At 58.5% G+C, this 20,661-nt stretch overlaps 1 protein-coding gene across 1 annotated transcript; it reads right to left on the bottom strand.

Annotated features, from left to right (window-relative positions):
- Positions 1 to 6,155: 6,155 nt before the first annotated feature.
- Positions 6,156 to 19,545, bottom strand: LOC118700946 (structural maintenance of chromosomes protein 1A-like). The gene is made up of 8 exons (XM_036405537.2): positions 19,371 to 19,545; positions 18,842 to 18,952; positions 17,640 to 17,796; positions 16,044 to 16,198; positions 13,903 to 14,054; positions 12,385 to 12,454; positions 10,125 to 10,235; positions 6,156 to 7,855 (listed from the first exon to the last, which is right to left on the bottom strand). Exons 1-8 carry the CDS (start codon positions 19,518 to 19,520, stop codon positions 7,772 to 7,774), a joined length of 990 nt encoding a protein of 329 aa, XP_036261430.1. The 5' UTR covers positions 19,521 to 19,545; the 3' UTR covers positions 6,156 to 7,771.
- Between the last annotated feature and the right edge of the window lie 1,116 nt (positions 19,546 to 20,661).

Here is a 20,661-nt window from a genome sequence, read left to right as displayed (position 1 = left end):
TCCAGGACCCCCTGACCTGCCCCAAATGGCCCTGGGACTCCCAGCTCAGTCTGGGCATCCCTGAGAGCCCCTTGGGGGTCCTGAGACCCCTGCCCTGGTCTGGACATCCCTGAGATCCCCCTGATGGATGGCCCTGGGAGCCCCAATCCCAGGTTTTGGTGCCAGTCCCGTATTCTGCATTCCTAAATCCCAGATCCCCGATTTTGAGGCTGTTCCTGAACCCCTGGGACCCCCTGACCCAGGATGGACGGACCTGGGACCCCCAATCCCAGGTTTTGGTGCCAGTCCCAATTCCGGGATTCTGCATTCCCAAATCCCAGATCTCCGATTTTGGGGATGTCCAGATCCCCAAACCCAGATTTTGAGGGGGGGGGGGGGTCCCAGATCGTGGATTTCCAAATCCCAGATTTTGAGGGGAACGGGGGGGTCCCAGATGCCCAAATCCGGCATTTTTGGCAGATCCCAGGTTCTCAAATCCCACATCCTCGATTTTGGGGCTGTGTTCCTGAACCCCCGGGCATCCCTGGGACCCCCCTGACCTGCCCCGAATGGCCCTGGGACCCCCGACTCAGTCTGGGCATCCCTGAGAGCCCCTTGGGGGTCCTGAGACCCCTGCCCTGGTCTGGACCGTCCTGGGACCCCCCTGACCCAGCCCCAAACGGCCCTGGGACCCCCACCCCAACCCCAAGAGCCCCCAGTGGGGGTCCCTGGTTAATTTTCCTCCCAATTTTTGTCTCTAGACCCCCCCCCAGTTCGGGGGGTCCCTGGGCCACAGCCCCCTATGACCCCCATGACCCCCAAACCCACTCAGGACCCCCCCCCCAAATCCCCCTGTGCAGCCCCTACACCCCAAATCCGGGCTCCTCACCCCTCTAAGCCCCCTCCCCACTCCACGAACCCCCCAAAATTGGGGTCCCCCCTACACGACCCCCTCCCCAGAATCCCCTCTCTGCCTCCAAACCCGGGGCTCACCCCAACCCCTCCCCACCCCAAATTTGGGGGTCCCCGCCCCATGACCCCCTCCCCACTCCCAAAATCGGGGTCTCTGTCCTGTGACCTGCACCCCCCAATCCTGGGCTCCCCACGACCCCCCAGAACCCCTCCCCAACTCCGGGGGTCTCCATCCCCACGACCCCCCCCAATTCACCCTCCCCACCCAGACCCCAGTCCCGGTGACCCCTCGGTGACCCCACCCCCCCACCGTGACCCCCCCGTGACCCCGAGCTTCTGCCCCCCCCCCAAACAACTCCCCCCACCCCATAACCCCTGTGCCCCCCTCCTGGTGCCCCATAACCCACAGCCCCTATGCCCCAAACCCCCCCATAACCGCCCCATAACCCACAGCCCCTATGCCCCAAACCGCCCCATAACCCACAGCCCCTATGCCCCAAACCCCCCAAACCCCCCCATGTGCCCCCACCCCCTGAACGCCCCCTAAACCCCCACATCTCCCATATCCCCATATCTGCCCCACACCCCCATATCTGCCCCATATCTGCCCCATATCTGCCCCACATCCCTGACACCCCCTACACCCCCCTATCCCCCACACCCCCATATCCCCCATAGCCCCCACATGTCCCATATCCCCCCCATATCCCCCATATCCCCCACAGCCCCATCCCCTCGCATCCCAAACCTCCACATCCCCCCACATCCCCCATATGTTCCAAACCCCCACATCTCCCATATCCCCCCCATAGCCCCACATGTCCCACACACCCAGAGCCCCATTTCCCCCCCATATCCCCCCCATATCCCCCACGTGTCCCATAGCCCTGCATCCCCCCCATACCCCCCACACCCTCATATTCCCCAATACTCCCCATAGCCCCGTATGTCCCAAACCCCCATAGCCCCACGTGTCCCATATCCCCCCATAGCCCCACATGTCCCATATCCCCCCATAGCCCCACATGTCCCCATATCCCCCCATAGCCCCACATGTCCCCATATCCCCCCCATAGCCCCACATGTCCCCATATCCCCCCATAGCCCCACGTGTCCCATATCCCCCCCATAGCCCTATATCCCCCCATATGTTCCATGCTCCCATATCTCCCATATATCCCCATATCCCCCCATACCCCCCACACCCCCCATACCCCTATATCCCCCCATATATTCCATACTCCCATATCTCCCATATATTCCCCCATACCCCCCTATGTCTCAAGCCCCCATATCCCCCCATATCCCCCACATGTTCCATGTACCCCCCATACCCCCCATACCCCCCATATCCTCCATACTCCCCGTATCTTCCAATGCCCCCATGTCCCCCATACCCACCCCATACCACCCCATAACCCCATATCCCTCACAAGTCCCATATCCCCCATACCCCCCATACCTCCCACATGTTCCATACCCCCCATGTCCCCCCATGTCCCCCCTATGTCCCCAAACCCCCATAGTCCTCCCCACAGCCCCCATATCCTCCATATATGGGGGCGTCCCTATCCCCATATCCCCCCTAAGTCCCCAAACCCCCATAATCCCCCCCCACATCCCCCATGCCCCCCATATGTCCCCTATACCCCCCATATCCCCCATATATGGGTGCGTCCCTATCCCCATATCCCCCCCACATCCCCAATACCCCCAATACCCCCATACCCTCCCATATGTCCCACACCCCCCATAACCCCCCCCAATACCTGGGGGCGTCCCTATCCCCACACCCCCCAATCCCCCCCATATCCCCAATACCCCCACACCTCCAAATCCCCCAAATCCGGGGGCGTCCCTATCCCCGCACCCCCAAGCCCCCCCCACACCCCCTCAGCCCCCCCATCTCACCGGGTGCCGGGGGGTGCCGGCGTTGCCCCCCGCCCCTCGCTGCCGCAGGTGCCGGTTCTCCCGGGCCAGGCGCTGCAGTTGCCCCTCGAGCTGCGCGATGCGGCGGCGCTGCGAGGCCAGGAGATGTCGCTGAGTCGCGATAATCCGGTTGAGCTCCAGCAGGTACTCGACAGCGCGGTCGGGGGGCTCGGAACCCCCCGGGGGGGCCCCGCCGCCCCCCGCGCCCTCCATCCACCCCCCCCCCCCCCCCCCCCACGGGAGGAAAAAAAATTAAAAAAAAAAAAAAAAAGTGGGGAGGGGGCGAGGGTGGGGGTGGGGGGGGGGTCAAGGAGGGGGGGCTGGCATGGGGTGGGGGGGCAGTGAAATTAAATTAAAATTTGGGGTGGGGGGGTGTGAAATTAAATTAAAAATTGGGGGGGTGTAAAATGTGAAATGGGGGGGGGGGGGGGTCCGGCAGCCCCGAGGGTGAGGGGGGGTGTGGGGGGGGTGTGGGGGGCCCTGGATGGGGGGTGGGGGATGGGGGGGCCCCCGAGTGTGATGGGGGGGGGGGTGGCCCGGCCGGGGGGTGGCGGGGGCGGGGGGGGTGGGGGGGGCGGCTCGGGGGGGCCCGATCCGGGCGCGGAGCTCGGAGGGAGGAGGCGAAGCGGGTGGGGGCGGGGCGGGGGGCGGGGTTAAGGCAGCCCCTCCCCCCCTGCCCAAACCCCACCCCCCCCTCCCACCCGGCCATGAACCGCCCCCCCCCCCCCCCCAAAATGGTGGAGAGTGGGGGGGGGGGGTGGTGGGGGACACCTCCTCCCCCCCTCCCCCCCCATCCCAAAAAGGGACCCCCCGCGTCCTGCCCCGCCCCCTTCATTAATCCTAATTAATGGATTTTGGAGGGGGGGGGGGGCTGGGCTTGACCCCCCCCCCCCTCCAAAACTCTTGGGGGACCCCCAGGAGCGCTCCCAGCCCCTCCCCCAACCCCCCCCATAACTTTGTGACCCCCCCGCGACCCCCGCTCTGTGACCCCCCCCCCCGTTGTCCCCTCGGTGCCGCCCCCCGCGTGTCCCCCCCGCCCCCCCCCCCGGTGCCACCCCCTGTCCCCCCCCCCCCCCCCCCCCCCGGCGCTGCCGCCGGCTCAGCCCCGCTCCGTTTCCATGGCAACGGGGCACAAATAACTCGGGCTCTGATTGGGGTTCGGCCGCCGCACGGGGAGGGACCCCCGCCCCCCCAGAGCCCCCCCCGGACCCCCCCAAAGCCCCCAGACCCCTCCCAGCGCCCTCAGAGCCGCGCGGAACCCCCAGAGAGCTCCAGAGCCCCCCGAAGCCCCTCCGGACCCTGCCGGGACCCCCCCAAATCCCCTCAGAACCCCCCCGGACCCCCCCAAACCCCCGAGACCCCTCCCAGTGCCCTCAGACCCCCGCGGACCCCACAAAGACCCCCAAGTGCCCTCAGACCCCCCCTCTCAGGCCCCCAAAAACCTCCCCCGGACCTCCCCAACGCCCCCAGACCCCCCCATTTCCCTCAGACCCCCCCAAAGCCCCCTCTCGACCCCCAGACCCTGCCTGGATCCCCCCAAATCCCCCAGACCCCTCCCAGCACCCCCATTCACCTCAGAGCCCCCCAGACACCCCCAAAACCGCCCCGGAGAGCGCCCAGACCCCTCCCAGCCCCTGCCCAGACCCCCCCAAAGCCCCCTCCGGACCCCCCCCCAGCACCCCCAGACCCCCCCCTCCCCTCAAGACCCTGCCGGGACCCCCCAAAACCCCCCAGAGCCCCCGACCCCTCCCACAGCCCAAGGGCTGTGACCCCTCCCCACCCCGGGGTCCCTATGGATCCCATGCAGCCCCTATAGATCCCCTGTAAACCCCTATGGATCCCCTATGGATCCCCTATAGCCCCTTCTATACCCCCCTAGATCCCCTAGAGATCCCCTAATAAACCCCTAGAGTTCCCCCATAGATCCCCTAGAGGCCCCCATAGATCCCCTATAGCCCCTTCTATACCCCCTAGATCCCCTATAGACCCCATATAGCCCCTATAGATCCTCTAACAGAACCCCTAGAGTTCCCCTAACGATCCCCTATGGATCCTACAGATCCCCTATAGCCCCCCATAGATCCCCTATAGTTCACCCATAGATCCCCTATAGCCCCCCATAGATCCCCTATAGTTCACCCATAGATCCCCTATAGAACCCCCCTAGATCCCCTATAGCCCCCTATGGATCCCCCATAGCCCCTTCTACACCCTCCAAGATCCCCTATGGATCCCCCATAACCCCCCATAGATCCCCTACAGCACCTATAGAACCCCTATCGCCCCCATAGATCCCCTATAGATCCGCTATGGATCCCCGATACATCCTCCATAGATCCCCTACAGCCCCCCTACAACCCCTATAGAACCCCTTATAGATCCCCCTATACCCCCCCATAGCTCCCCTACAGCTCCCCTATAGATCCCCTATAGATCCCCTATAGCCTGTATGGATCCCCCTGAGATCCCCTCTAGATCCCCCCCAGCCACTATAGACCCCCAATAGCCCCTATAGATCCTCCATAGATCCCCAATAGCCCCCATATAGACCCCATATAGATCCCCTATAGCCCCTATAGATCCCCTATAGATCCCCTACAGCCCACACAGATCCCCTACAGCCCTCATATAGGTCCCCTATAGATTGCTATAGATCCCCCATAGATCCACTAGAGATCCCCTACAGCCCCTATAGACACTACAGACCCCCTATAGATGCTATAGATCCCCCATAAATCCCCTATAGCCCCATTATAGATCCCCCATAGATCCCCCATAGCTCCCCTATAGCCCCCTACAGATCCCCCATAAATCCCCTATAGCCCCATTATAGATCCCCCATAAATCCCCTATAACCCTACAGACCCCCTATAGATGCTATAGATCCCCTATAGATCCCCTATAGCCCCATTATAGATCCCCTATAGAACCCTACAGATTCCCCACAAATCCCCCATAGATCCCCATAAATCCCCTACAGCCCATACAGATCCCCATAGAACCCCATAGATCCCATATAGATCCCATACAGATCCCCTATAGATCCCCCATAGATCCCCATAGATCCCCCATAGATCCCCTATAGATCCCCAGAGATCCCCTATAGATCCCCCATAGATCCCCCATAGATCCCCCATAGATCCCTATAGATCCCATACAGATCCCCTATAGATCCCCCATAGATCCCCTATAGATCCCATACAGATCCCATACAGATCCCCTATAGATCCCCCATAGATCCCCCTTCCCCCCCCTTGATTTTAATTTTGATTTTAATTAATTTTTAATTTAATTCATTTAATTTTCATTAATTTTTATTTTAATTTTTATTTTATTTTATTTTATTTTATTTCCATTTGCGTTCCCCAAATCCGGGGAAATTCCATAAAAACCGCAGGGGGGGGGGGGGGGGGGAAGGGGAGGGGACACCCCAAAATCGGGGGGGGTGCAAAGGGGACCCCCAAAATTTGGGGGGGGGGGGACGGGGGGGAGACCCCACAGGGGACCCCAAATTTGGGGGGGTCCCCAATTTTTGGAGATTCCCAGCCCCCACCCAAGGGACTTTTGGAAGGACCCCAAAATTTGGGGTGGGGGCACCCAGGGACCCCAAAATTTGGGGGGGGTCCTCGCCCCCACCTAAAGGGACCTTGGAGGGACCCCAAATTTGGGGGGGGTCCCCAATTTTAGGGGGTTCCCCACCCAAGGGACTTTAGGGGGGACCCCAAAATTTAGGGGCGGGGTCCAGGACCCCATAAAGGAAACCCCAAAATTTGGGGGGGGGGTCCCGGGAATTTGGGGGGAGGGCGGCACCACCCAGGGACCCCAACATTTGAAGTGGGGGGGTCCCAGGGATTTTGGGGGATCCCGAGGAGTTTTTGGGGTCACGATGATTTTGGGGGGGGTCCCCAGGATTTTGGGGTCCCCGGGATTTTGGGGTCCTGATGAATTCGGAGGGGGTCCTGAGGATTTTGGGGGGTCCTGGGAATTTGGGGTCCCCAGGATTTTTTGGGGAGGGGTCCCGGGATTTGAGGGGTCCTGGGGAGGGGTCCCAAAAATTTTGGGGTCCTGAAGATTTTGGTGGGGGGGGGGTCCCAGGATTTTGGGGTCTCGATGATTTTGGGGGGGGGTTCATGATGAATTTGGGGGGGGTCCTCAGGATTTTCTGGGGGGTTCCCCAAGACTTTGGGGTCACGATGATTTTGGGGGGGTTCCCCAGGATTTTGGGGTCCCTGGGATTTTGGGGGGGGGGTTCATGCTGATTTTGGGGTCACGGTGATTTTGGGGTCCCCGGGATTTTGGGGTCTCGAGGATTTTGGGAGGGGGGGGTCCCCAGTATTTTGGGGGGGGGGGGTTCATGATGAATTTGGGGGGGGTCCCCGGGATTTTGGGGTCTTGATTATTTTGGGGATGTTCATGATAAATTTGGGGGGGGGGGTCCCAGGATTTTCTGGGGGGTTCCCCAAGATTTTGGGGTCTTGATGATTTTGGGGGGGTTCATGATGAGTTTGGGGGGGGGTCCCGGGATTTTGGGGTCCCCCGGGGATTTTGGGGGGGGTCCCTGGGATTTTGGGGTCCCCCGGGATTTTGGGGGGGTTCATGATGAGTTTGGGGGGGGTCCCCGGGATTTTGGGGTCTCGATGATTTTGGGGGGGGTTCATGATCAATTTCGGGGGGGGTCCCTGGGATTTTGGGGTCACGATGATTTTGGGGGGGTTCATGATGAGTTTGGGGGGGGGTCCCGGGATTTTGGGGTCCCCCGGGATTTTGGGGGGGTTCATGATGAGTTTGGGGGGGGGGTCCCTGGGATTTTGGGGTCACGATGATTTTGGGGGGGTTCATGATGAGTTTGGGGGGGGTCCCGGGATTTTGGGGTCCCGATGATTTTGGGGGGGTTCATGATGAGTTTGGGGGGGTCCCGGGATTTTGGGGTCCCCCGGATTTTGGGGGGGGGTCACTGCTCGTTGGGGTTGGGGTTGGTGTCCGGGTACTTGGTGAGGTCAAAGGTCAGCACTTTGCTGATGACGCAATCGCCTTGCTGGGGGGGGGGGGAGGGGAGGGGCGGGGTCACAGCCCGGCCTGGGACCCCCCCCCCCAAATCCCTGTGACCCCAAAATGCCCCTGAACCCCCCCCCCAAAAAACCCAACCCCAAAAACCCAACCCCAAAAACCCAACCCCAAAAACCCAACCCCAAAAAAACCCCAAAAACCCCAAAACCCCAAAACCCCACCCCAAAAACCCAACCCCAAAACCCCAACTCCCAAAAAAACCCCAAAAACCCAAACCCCAAAACCCCACCCCAAAAACCCAACCCCAAAACCCCCCCCCCCCCCAATGGGGACCCCACCCCCCCCCCCAAATTTTGGGGTTTATTGAGACCCCCCCCCTGTCCCCCCTCCCCCTCAGTTTTGGGGTATTTTGGGATAATTTTGGGGATATTTTGGGATAATTTTGGGGATATTTTTGGGGGTTTTTTGAGGTGTTTTGGGGATATTTTTGGGGTATTTTGGGGATATTTTTGGGGGGATTATTTAGAGATTTTCGAGGTATTTTGGGATATTTTTGGGGTGATATTTTGGGGATATTTTTTTGGGCATTATTTAGGGATATTCGAGGTATTTTGGGGGATTTTAGGGTAATTTTGGGGGATTTTAGGGTAATTTTGGGGGATTTAAGGTAATTTCAGGGGTTATTTTGGGGTTATCTTGCAGATATTTTGGGGGTATTTTGGATACTTGAGGTATTTTTGGGGCATTTCTGGGGGTGTTTTGTGTTTTGGGGTATTTAGGGGCAATTTTGTGCATTTCAGGGGTATTTTGGGGTATTTTTGTGTGTTTTGGGGTATTTCTAGGGATTTCAGGGGTATTTTGGGGTATTTTTTGGTGGTTTAGGGGTATTTCTGTGGGTTTTTTATTTAGGGGTATTTTTTGGTATTTCTGGGGTTATTTTGGGGGTATTTTTTGGTATTTCAGGGCTATTTTTGGGTATTTCTGGGTATTTCAGGGGTATTATTTGGTACCTTTTGGTATTTATGGGTTATTTTTTGGAGTATTTTTGTGCATTTCCGGGGTATTTTTTTGTATTTTTTTGTATTTCAGGGCTATTTTTTGGGTATTTCTGGGTATTTCAGGGGTATTATTGGGTGGGACCTTTTGGTATTTATGGGGTTGGTTTTGGGGTATTTTTTTGTATTTCAGGGCTATTTTTGGGTATTTCTGGGTTTTTCAAGGGTATTTTTTGGGGGTATTTCAGGGGTATTATTGGGTGGGTACCTTTTGGTATTTAGGGGGTTGGTTTTGGGGTATTTTTTGTATTTCTGGGCATTTCAGGGGTATTTTTTGGTACCTTTTGGTATTTATGGGGTTGTTTTGGGGGTATTTTTGTGCATTTCAGGGGTTATTTTTGGGGTATTTTTTTGTATTTCAGGGCTATTTTGGGGTATTTCTGGGTATTTCAGGGGTATTATTGGGTGGGACCTTTTGGTATTTATGGGGTTATTTTTGGGGTATTTTTTTTGTATTTCAGGGCTATTTCTGGGTATTTCAGGGGTATTATTGGTGGGTACCTTTTGGTATTTATGAGGTTATTTTTTGGGGTCTTTTTTGGCATTTCAGGGGTATTTTTTTGTATTTCTGGGTTTTTCAGGGCTATTTTTTGGGTATTTCTGGGTATTTCAGGGATATTATTGGTGGGTACCTTTTGGTATTTATGGGGTTATTTTTGCGGTATTTTTTTGTATTTCTGGGCATTTCAGGGGTATTATTTGGTACCTTTTGGTATTTATGGGGTTCTTTTTGGGGTATTTTTGTGCATTTCCGGGGTATTTTTTTTGTATTTTTTTTGTATTTCAGGGCTATTTTTGGGTATTTCTGGGTATTTCAGGGGTATTATTGGGTGGGACCTTTTGGTATTTATGGGCTTATTTTGGGGGTATTTTTTTGGCATTTCAGGGGTATTTTTTGGTATTTCTGGGTTTTTCAAGGGTATTTTTTGGAGGTATTTCAGGGGTACTATTGGTTGGGACCTTTTGGTATTTATGGGGTTATTTTTGGGGTAGTTTTTGGTATTTCTGGGCATTTCAGGAGTATTTTTTGGTACCTTTTGGTATTTATGGGTTATTTTTTGGAGTATTTTTGTGCATTTCCGGGGTATTTTTTTGGTATTTCTGGGTTTTTCAAGGGTATTTTTTGGTAATTCAGGGGAATTTAGGGATTTTTTTGGGTATTTCAGGGCAATCAGAGGCCGTTTTTAGGGATTTTTTTGGCATTTCGGGGGGTTTTGGGGCGGTTTTTGGGGTTTTCGGTACCTCGGGGTAGACGCCGATCAGGCTCTGGGCCTTGGTGTAAAATTCCTCCTTGAGGGAGATGACGATGGCCTGGAAGTTGGCAGCCGACTGCTCCTTGATGTAATTGGCCACCTGGGGACCCCAAAAACGCACTCGGAACCCCAAAAAACGCACTCGGAACCCCAAAAAATGGGTTGGGCACCCCAAAAAACCCACCCGGCACCCCCAAAAAAATGGACCCGGAACTTCAAAAAACAGAGCTGGAACCTCAAAGCTGAACCTAAAAATTCAAAAAATGGGCTTGGCACCCCAAAAACCAGACCTGGAACCCCAAAAACCAGACCTGGAACCCCAAAAAACAGACCTGGAACCCCCCAAAATGGGTCTGAAACATCAAAAATGGACTTGGCACCCCAAAAATGGAGCTGAAACATCAAAAAATGGACTCGGCACCCCCAAAAAAATGAACCTAGAAGCCCAAAACATGGACTTTGTACCCCAAAAAAGCAGACCTGGAACCCCAAAAACCGGCTTGGCACCCCAATAAATGGACCTAGGACCTCAAAAAATGAACCTAGAAATTAAAAAAATGGACTTGGCACCCCCAAAAATGAACCTAGAACGCCCCAAAATGGAGCTACATGGACTTTGTACCCCAAAAAAACTAGACCTGGGACCCCAAAAACCATCTTGGCACCTCAAAACTGACCCTGACACCCCAAAAAATGGACTGGGCACCTCAAAAACCAGACGTGGAACCCCCAAAAATTGAGCTGAAACCTCAAAAAATGAGGCTAGAAATTCAAAAAATGCACTTGGCACCCCAAAAATTCACCTGGCACCCCAAAAAAATGGACCTGGCACCCCAAAAAACGCACTTGGCACCCCAAAACAATGAACCTAAAACCTCAAAAAATGGACCTGGCACCCCAAAAACCGAACCTGAGACCCCCAAAAATGGGGTGGGACACCCCAAAATTGGGAGGGGACTGAAAAATCAGCTCCAAGAGGGTGAAAATGAGATTGGGGGGACCCCAAAATGGGGAGGGGAACCCAAAATTGGGGTGCAGAACCCCAAAATTTGGAGCTAAGGGGGACAAAATCCCTCCCTGGGGCACAGAAATGGGGCTGGGGGAGGTTGGGGTGACACCCCCAGACCCCAAAACTTTATAGGGGGAACCCCAAAATTGGGATGGGGAACCCCTAGAATTGAAAACTGGGGAGAAGAACACCCCAAAAATGGGGTGGGGAGCCCCAAAAATGGGGTGGGGAGCCCCAAAATTTGGGGGCGAGGGCAGAAAAATCGGCTCCAAGAGGGAGAAAATGAGGCTGGGGGGAGCCCCAAAATCCCACGGGGGAGCCCCAAAAATTGGGAGGGGACCCCGAACAATGGGGAGGGCACCCCAAAAATGGGGAGGGGACCCCCAAAATGGGGAGGGGAACCCAAAATTGGGGTGCAGAACCCCAAAATTTGGAGCTAACGGGGAGAAAATCCCTCCCTGGGGCACAGAAATGGGGCTGGGGGAGGTTGGGGTGAGACCCCCAGACCCCAAAACTTTACAGGGGGATCCCCAAAATTGGGATGGGGAACCCCAAAATTGGGATGGGGAACCCCTAGAATTGAAAACTGGGGAGGAGAACACCCCAAAAATGGGGTGGGGGAGCCCCAAAACTGGAGTGGGGAGCCCCAAAATTTGGGGGTGAGGGCAGAAAAATCGGCTCCAAGAGGGAGAAAATGAGGCTGGGGGGAGCCCAAAATCCCACGGGGGAGCCCCAAAAATTGGGAGGGGACCCCGAACAATGGGGAGGGCACCCCAAAAAAATGGGGGGGACCCCTAAAATGGGTGGGGCATCCCCCAAAATTGGGGTGCAGAACCCCAAAATGTGGAGCTAAGGGGGACAAAATCCCTCCCTGGGGCACAGAAATGGGGCTGGGGGAGGTTGGGGTGACACCCCCAGACCCCAAAACTTTACAGGGAGAACCCCAAAATTGGGGTGGGGAACCCCTAGAATTAAAAACTGGGGAGGAGAACACCCCAAAAATGGGGTGGGGGACCCCAAAAATGCAGTGGGGAGCCCCAAAATTTGGGGGCGAGGGCAGAAAAATCGGCTCCAAGAGGGAGAAAATGAGGCTGGGGGGAGCCCCAAAATCCCACGGGGGAGCCCCAAAAATTGGGAGGGGACCCCAAAAAAGGGGAGGGGACCCCACAAAAAGGGGAGGGGACCCCACAAAAAGGGGAGGGGACCCCACAAAAAGGGGAGGGGCCCCCCAGGTTCCCACCTTGCCGATGTTGGTGTTGTCCAGCGCGGCGTCGATCTCGTCCAGCACGAAGAACGGGGCCGGTTTGTAACTGGGGGGAAACTGGGCTGAGACCCCGAAAATGGGACACCCCAAAAGTGGGGAACCCCAAAAGAGGGGAACCCCGAAAACGGGGCACCCCGAAATTGGGACACCCTGAAATTGGGACACCCTGAAAATGGGGCACCCTGAAAATGGGGAACCCCAAAAAGGGACACCCCGAAAGAGGGGAACCCCAATAATGACACCCTAAAAGTGGGGAACCCTGAAACTGGGCTGAGACCCCGGAACTGGGGAACCCCGAAAGTGGGGAACCCCAAAAAGGGACACCCCGAAAATGGGGAACCCCAAATTGGGGAAGCCCAAAAATGGGGCACCCCAAAACTGGGCTGAGACCCCAAAACTGGGATGTCCCAAAAGTGGGGAACCCCGAAAAGGGACACCCCGAAATTGGGCTGAGACCCCAAAAGTGGGGAACCCCAAAAAGGGACACCCCGAAACTGGGCTGAGACCCCAAAAGTGGGGAACCCCGAAACTGGGGCACCCCAAAAGTGGGGAACCCCAAAAAGGGACAGACTGAAACTGGGGCACCCCAAAAGAGGGGAACCCCAAAAATGACACCCCGAAATTGGGCCGAGACCCCAAAAGTGGGGGACCCTGAAAGAGGGGAACCCCAAAAGTGGGGCACCCTGAAACTGGGGAACCCCAAAACGGGGACACCCCAAAATTGGGCTGAGACCCCAAAAGTGGAGAACCCCAGAAGTGGGGAACCCTGAAACTGGGGCATTCCAAAATTGGGGCACCCTGAAGCCAGGATACCCCAAAACTGGAATGCCCCAAAACTGGGATGCCCCAAAACAACCCAGCCCCGGTTTTGGGGTCCCTCCAAGAGTTTTGGGGATTTCCCGTGGGGATTTTGGGGTCTCCTCCTGGTTTTTGGGATTTTTCCTTGGGGTTTTTGGGGTCCCCCTGGATTTTTTGTGTTTTTGGGATTTCCCATGGGATCTTTGGGGTCCCCCCGGGTGTTTTTGGGGTCCCACCTGTGGATGGTGAAGAGCAGGGCCAGGGCACCAAAGGGGGATTTTGGGGAGGATTTGGGGTCCCACCCCTGGGGATTCTGGGGATTTCTCTCAGGATTTTGGGATTTCCCATGGGATTTTTGGGGTCCCCCCGGATTTTTGGGGTCCTCCAGGAGAATTTTGGGGGTCCCACCTGTGGATGGCCAAGAGCAGGGCCAGGGCAGCCAAAGGGGGATTTTTATGATTTCCCATGGGGATTTTGGGATTTCCCAGGGGATTTTTGGGGTCCCCCGGATTTTTGGGGTCCCCCCCGGGTGTTTTTGGGGTCCCACCTGTGGATGGCGAAGAGCAGGGCCAGGGCACCAAAGAGGGATTTTTTTGGGATTTTTATGATTTCTCCCAGGATTTTTGGATTTCCCATGGGGTTTTTGGGGTCCTATGGGATCTTTGGGGTCCCCCCCGGGTGTTTTTGGGGTCCCACCTGTGGATGGCGAAGAGCAGGGCCAGGGCAGCCACGGTTTTCTCCCCCCCTGACAGGTTGTCCATGGGCCGGAATCGCTTCCCGGGGGCCACGCAGTTGTAATTGATCCCGTCCAGGTACGGCTCCTCGGGGTTCTCGGGGCCCAGAAACGCCTGCGGGACATTGGGGACACTCAGGGGACATTGGGGACACTCAGGGGACATTGGGGACACAGGTGACACTGGGGACATTGGGGACATTCAGGTGGCACAGGGGACACTGAGGGGACACAGGTGACACTGGGGACATTGAGGTGACACAATTGTCATTGGTCCCATCCAGGTACGGCTCCTCGGGGTTCTCGGGGCCCAGAAATGCCTGCGGGACATTGGGGACATTCAGGGGACATTGGGGACACTGGGGACATTGAGGTGACACAGGTGACATTGGAGACATTCAGGGGACACTGGGGACATTCAGGGGACATTGGGGACATCAGGGACACTCAGGGGACATTGAGGTGACACAATTGTCATTGGTCCCATCCAGGTACGGCTCCTCGGGGTTCTCGGGGCCCAGAAATGCCTGCGGGACATTGGGGACATTCAGGGGACATTGGGGACATTCAGGGACACTCAGGGGACATTGAGGTGACACAATTGGCATTGATCCCGTCCAGGTGCGGCTCCTCGGGGCCTAAAAATGCCTGAGGGGACACTGGGGACATTCAGGTGACACTGGGGACATTGAGGTGACACAGGTGACATTGGAGACATTCAGGGGACATTGGGGACATTCAGGGACACTCAGGGGACATTGAGGGACACTCAGGGGACATTGAGGTGACACAATTGGCATTGATTTCATCCAGGTACGGCTCCTCGGGGTTCTCGGGGCCCAGAAACGCCTGCGGGACATTGGGGACATTCAGGGGACATTGGGGACATTCAGGGACACTCAGGGGACATTGAGGTGACACAATTGGCATTGATCCCGTCCAGGTACGGCTCCTCGGGGTTCTCGGGGCCCAGAAACGCCTGCGGGACATTGGGGACATTGAGGGCACATTCAGGGGACATTGGGGACACTGAGGGGACATTGGGGACATCAGGGACACAGGTGACACAGGGGACATTGAGGTGACACAATTGGCATTGATCCCGTCCAGGTGCGGCTCCGCAGGGCCTAAAAATGCCTGAGGGGACACTGGGGACATTGGGGACATTCAGGTGACACTGGGGACATTGAGGTGACACAGGTGACATTGGAGACATTCAGGGGACATTGGGGACATTCAGGGACACTCAGGGGACATTGAGGTGACACAATTGGCAGTGGTCCCGTCCAGGTACGGCTCCGCGGGGTTCTCGGGGCCCAGAAACGCCTGGGGGGACATTGGGGACACTGAGGGGACATTGGGGACATTCAGGGGACATTCAGGTGACACAGGGGACATTGAGGTGACACAATTGGCATTGGTCCCGTCCAGGTGCGGCTCCTCCGGGTTCTCAGGGCCCAGAAACGCCTGGGGGGACATTGGGGACATTGAGGGGACATTGGGGACATTCAGGGGACACAGGGGACATCAGAGACACTCAGGGGACATCAGGGACACAGAGAACACAGGGGACATTGAGGGGACACTGGGGACATCAGGGACATTCAGGGGACATCCAGGTGACCCAGGTGTCACAGCCAGGGCTCCTTGGGGACCAGGAACACCTGGGGGATGGGCAGGGCGAGCCCTGTGCCAGCGCATTCAGGTGTGCCCAGCCATGCCCAGGTGTGCCCAGGTGTGTCCCAGGTGTGCCCAGGTGTGTCCCAGGTGTGTCCCAGGTGTGCCCCATGCCCAGGTGTGCCCAGGTGTGTCCCAGGTGTGCCAGCCATGCCCAGGTGTGCCCCAGGTGTGCCCCATGCCCAGGTGTGCCCAGGTGTGCCCCATGCCCAGGTGTGCCCAGGTGTGTCCCAGGTGTGCCCCAGCCATGCCCAGGTTTGTCCCAGGTGTGCCCAGGTGTGCCAGCCATGCCCAGGTGTGTCCCAGGTGTGTCCCAGGTATGACCAGGTGTGTCCCCAGGTACCCCAGGTGTGTCTAGGTGTGCCCAGGTGTGTCCAGGTGTGCCCAGGTGTCCCAGCCATGCCCAGGTGTGTCCAGCTGTGCCCACCTGGGCGCTGCTGTTCCTGGACAGCGCTTTGTAGATCTCGTCGATGTTGGTGGCCACGGCCTCGAAGCAGGAGTTGAAGCGGTCGAACCTCTCCTTCTTCATCTGCTCAAACGCCTGCTTGGCCTTCTTGGCGCGCTTGCGGGCGGCCTCGAACTCTGGGGACAATCAGGGGACATCAGGGGACATTGGGGACAGCAGGGACAGCCATGGGGACACTGGGGACAATCAGGGGACAGCCATGGGGACACTGGGGTCAGGACACGCCTGCTTGGCCTTCTTGGCGCGTTTATGGGCAGCCTCGAACTCTGGGGACAATCAGGGGACATCAGGGGACATTGGGGACAATCGGGGACAGCCATGGGGACACTGGGGACAGCAGGGACAGCCATGGGGACACTGGGGACAGCAGGGACAGCCATGGGGACATCGGGGTCAGGACACGCCTGCTTGGCCTTCTTGGCGCGTTTATGGGCAGCCTCGAACTCTGGGGACATTGGGGACATCAGGGGACAAATGGGGACATCAGGAGACAGCAATGGGGACATTGGGGTCAGGGGACAGCAGGGACAGCCATGGGGACACTGGGGACACTCAAGGGACAGCCATGGGGACATTGGGGACATCACAGACACCCTGGGGTGTCAGGGGACAGCAGGGACAGCCATGGGGACACTGGGGACACTCAGGGGACATCAGGGACAGCCATGGGGACACTGGGGACAGCAGGGACAGCCATGGGGACATCGGGGTCAGGACACGCCTGCTTGGCCTTCTTGGCGTGTTTATGGGCAGCCTCGAACTCTGGGAGGGACATTGGGGACATCACAGACACCCTGGAATGTCAGGGGACATCAGGGACAGCCGTGGGGACATCAGGGGACATTGGGGTCCATCGTATCCCACCAGCCAAGGTCTGATCCCTGACACTCCCTCGTGTCCCCACGGTGTCCCCACCGTCCAAGGTCTCCTGGAACTTGTCACGGACATTGTCCCATGTCCCCCCACATGTCCCCATGGTGTCCCCACCGTCCAAGGTCTCCTGGAACTTGTTGTGGATGCTCCCCCATGTCCCCACCACGTCCCCCCCATGTCCCCATGGTGTCCCCACAGCGTCCCCATGGTGTCCCACCATCCGAGGTCTCCTGGAACTTGTCATGGATGCTCCCCCATGTCCCCATGGTGTCCTCACGTGTCCCACCGCCCGAGGTCTCCTGGAACTTGTCCCCATTGTGTCCCCATGTCCCCCACCCATCCCACCATCCAAGGTCTCCTAGAACTTGTTCCCCCAGTGTCCCCACAGTGTCCCCACAGTGTCCCCACGGTGTCCCCACCATCCGAGGTCTCCTGGAACTTGTCTCGGATGCTCCCCCATGTCCCCATGGTGTCCCCACGGTGTCCCCACAGTGTCCCACCATTGGAGTCTCCTGGAACTTGTCATGGACACTCCCCCATGTCCCACCCATGGTGTCCCCACAGCGTCCCCACCATCCGAGGTCTCCTGGAACTTGTCCCCATGTCCCCCACCCATCCCACCATCCAAGGTCTCCTAGAACTTGTTCCCCCAGTGTCCCCACGGTGTCCCCACGGTGTCCCCACCATCCGAGGTCTCCTGGAACTTGTCTCGGACACTCTCCAGTTTCTCCATGGCCTTCATGTTGGGGGCGGCGATGCGCTGCAGGACGCTCTGCTGCTCCGTCAGCCGCTGCTGCAGCGCCGCCATCTCCTGGCGGATCTCCTCCTCCGCCTGGGCATCCTGGGGACAGCAGGGACAGCAGGGGTGTGAAGGACAGCAGGGACATGGGGACAGCAGGGACATCAGGGGTGTAAGGGACACAGGGACACAGCCGCTGCTGCAGGGCTGCCATCTCCTGCCGGATCTCCTCCTCCGCCTGGGCATCCTGGGGACATCAGGGACACGGGGACATCAGGGGACAGCAGGGGACAGCAGGGACATCAGGGGTGTGAGGGACATGGGGACACAGGGACACAGCCGCTGCTGCAGCGCCGCCATCTCCTGCCGGATCTCCTCCTCTGCCTGGGCATCCTGGGGACATCAGGGGATAGCAGGGGACAGCAGGGGTGTGACGGACAGCAGGGGTGTGAGCGACATGGGGACACACAGGGACATGGGGACACTGGGGACACAGCCGCTGCTGCAGGGCTGCCATCTCCTGGTGGATCTCCTCCTCCGCCTGGGCATCCTGGGGACAGCAGGGACACGGGGACATCAGGGGACATCAGGGGACAGCAGGGACAGCAGGGGTGTGAGGGACATGGGGACAGCAGGGACAGCAGGGACATCAGGAGTGTGAGGGACATGGGGACATTGGGGACACAGCCGCTGCTGCAGGGCCGCCATCTCCTGGTGATCTCCTCCTCCGCCTGGGCATCCTGGGGACAGCAGGGGACATGAGGGGACATCGGGGACATCAGGGGCACTGGGGACACACAGGGACATAGGGACACTGGGGACACAGCCGCTGCTGCAGCGCTGCCATCTCCTGCCGGATCTCCTCTGCCTGGGCATCCTGGGGACAGCAGGGACATGGGGACACGGGGACATCCAGGGACATGTGGGGACATGGGGACACACAGGGATAGCAGGGGACACAGGACATGTGGACAGCAGGGGACATAGAACATGTCCAGGTGTGCTGGGTGTGCCCAGACCATGCCCAGGTGTCCCCCAGCCATGCCCAGGCCATGCCCATGTGTCCCCGGGCCATGCCCAGGTGTGCCCAGGTGTGCCCAGGTGTGCCCGGTGTCCCCAGCCATGCCCGGGTGTCCCCAGGTGTCACCTTGAGCTCCTCGGGCAGGTCGCTGTAGTCGATCTCGATCAGAGCCTCGCGGGCGTAGAGGCTGGAGCTGCGCTGGGAGCTGCCACCGGGGTCCTCTCCAGTGCCACCACCCTGAGGGGACAATGGGGACAGTCAGGGGACACGGCTGGAGCTGCCACCGGGGTCCTCTCCAGTGCCACCACCCTGAGGGGACAATGGGGACAGTGAGGGGACACGGCTGGAGCTGCCACCAGGGTCCTCTCCAGTGCCACCACCCTGAGGGGACAATGGGGACAACCAGGGTGACACAGAAGACAGGAGTGACCAGGGGGACATGGGGGTGACTCAGGGTGACACGGGGGTGACACAGGGGTGTCCCAGGGTGTCCCCAGGTGTCACCTCCTCCTGGCTGATGTCGTCCATGGAGCCCCTGGCCATTGGGTCATACAGGGATGACACAGGGGTGACTCAGGGTGACTCAGGAGGACAGGGGTGGCTCAGGGTGACCCAGGGTGACCCAGGGTGTCCCCAGGGTGTCCCCAGGTGTCACCTCCTCCTGGCTGATGTCGTCCATGGAGCCCCTGGCCAGCGGCAGCCGGATGTCCTGCATCTTGCAGGCCTGCAGGAGGTTGTGGCGGTCGCTGCGCTTCTGCTCCAGCTTGGTCTCGATGGCCGTCACCTCCTTCTGCAGGTGGGTCATCTCCCTGGGGACAGGGACACCATGGGGACACCATGGGGACAGGGACACGGGACATGGCAGGGGACAGGGACACCATGGGGACACCATGGGGACACCATGGGGACACCATGGGGACAGGGACACGGGACACCATGGGGACACCATGGGGACAGGGACACGGGACATGGCAGGGGACAGGGACACCATGGGGACACCATGGGGACACCATGGGGACAGGGGACACCATGGGGACAGGGACACGGGACATGGCAGGGGACAGGGACACCGCACACCATGGGGACAGGGACACCATGGGGACAGGGACATGGGACATGGCAGGGGACAGGGACACCATGGGGACAGGGACACCATGGGGACACGGGACATGGCAGGGGACAGGGACACCATGGGGACAGGGACATGGGACACCATGGGGACAGGGAGACAGTGTGGGGACAGGGACACCATGGGGACACCATGGGGACAGGGACACGAGACATGGCAGGGAACAGGGAGACAGTGTGGGGACAGGACACAGGGACAGGGACATGGTGTGGGGACAGGACACGGGGACGTGGTGGGGACATGGTGTGGGGATATGGTGGGGACAGGGACAGGGACACGGTGTGGGGACAGGCACATGGGGAAAGGGAAAGGGGACATGGCATGGGGGACAGGGACATGGGGACACAGTGTAGGGACAGGAACATGGGGACGTGGTCATGGGGACATGGTGTGGGGACATGGTAGGGACAGGGAAATGGCGTGGGGACAGGGACACAGGGACACAGGGACACGGTGTTGGGGACAGGAACACAGGGACATGGTGGGGACACGGTGTTGGGGACAGGAACATGGGGACGTGGTGGGGACAGGGTGTGGGGACAGGGAATGAGGACATGGAGTGGGACAGGGTGTGGGGACAGGGACACGGGGACATGGTGCGGGTACAGGGACACGGGGACAGGGACACGGGGACATGGTGGGGACAGGGACATGGGGACATTGTGGGGGGACAGGGACATGGGGACAGGGACACGAGGACATTGTGTGGGTACAGGGCCATAGGGACCCACCAGGGACACACCCACGAAGACACGCCCACATGGACACGCCCACATGGCCCTTACGCCTCTTTCTAGCCCCGCCCTTTTAGCCCCGC

Source organism: Molothrus ater, unplaced genomic scaffold, assembly GCF_012460135.2.
Source record: "Molothrus ater isolate BHLD 08-10-18 breed brown headed cowbird unplaced genomic scaffold, BPBGC_Mater_1.1 matUn_MA100, whole genome shotgun sequence".
Taxonomy (NCBI): domain Eukaryota; kingdom Metazoa; phylum Chordata; class Aves; order Passeriformes; family Icteridae; genus Molothrus; species Molothrus ater.
Note: the sequence above shows the minus strand (reverse complement) of the source record. Positions and strands in the feature narration are given on the sequence as shown.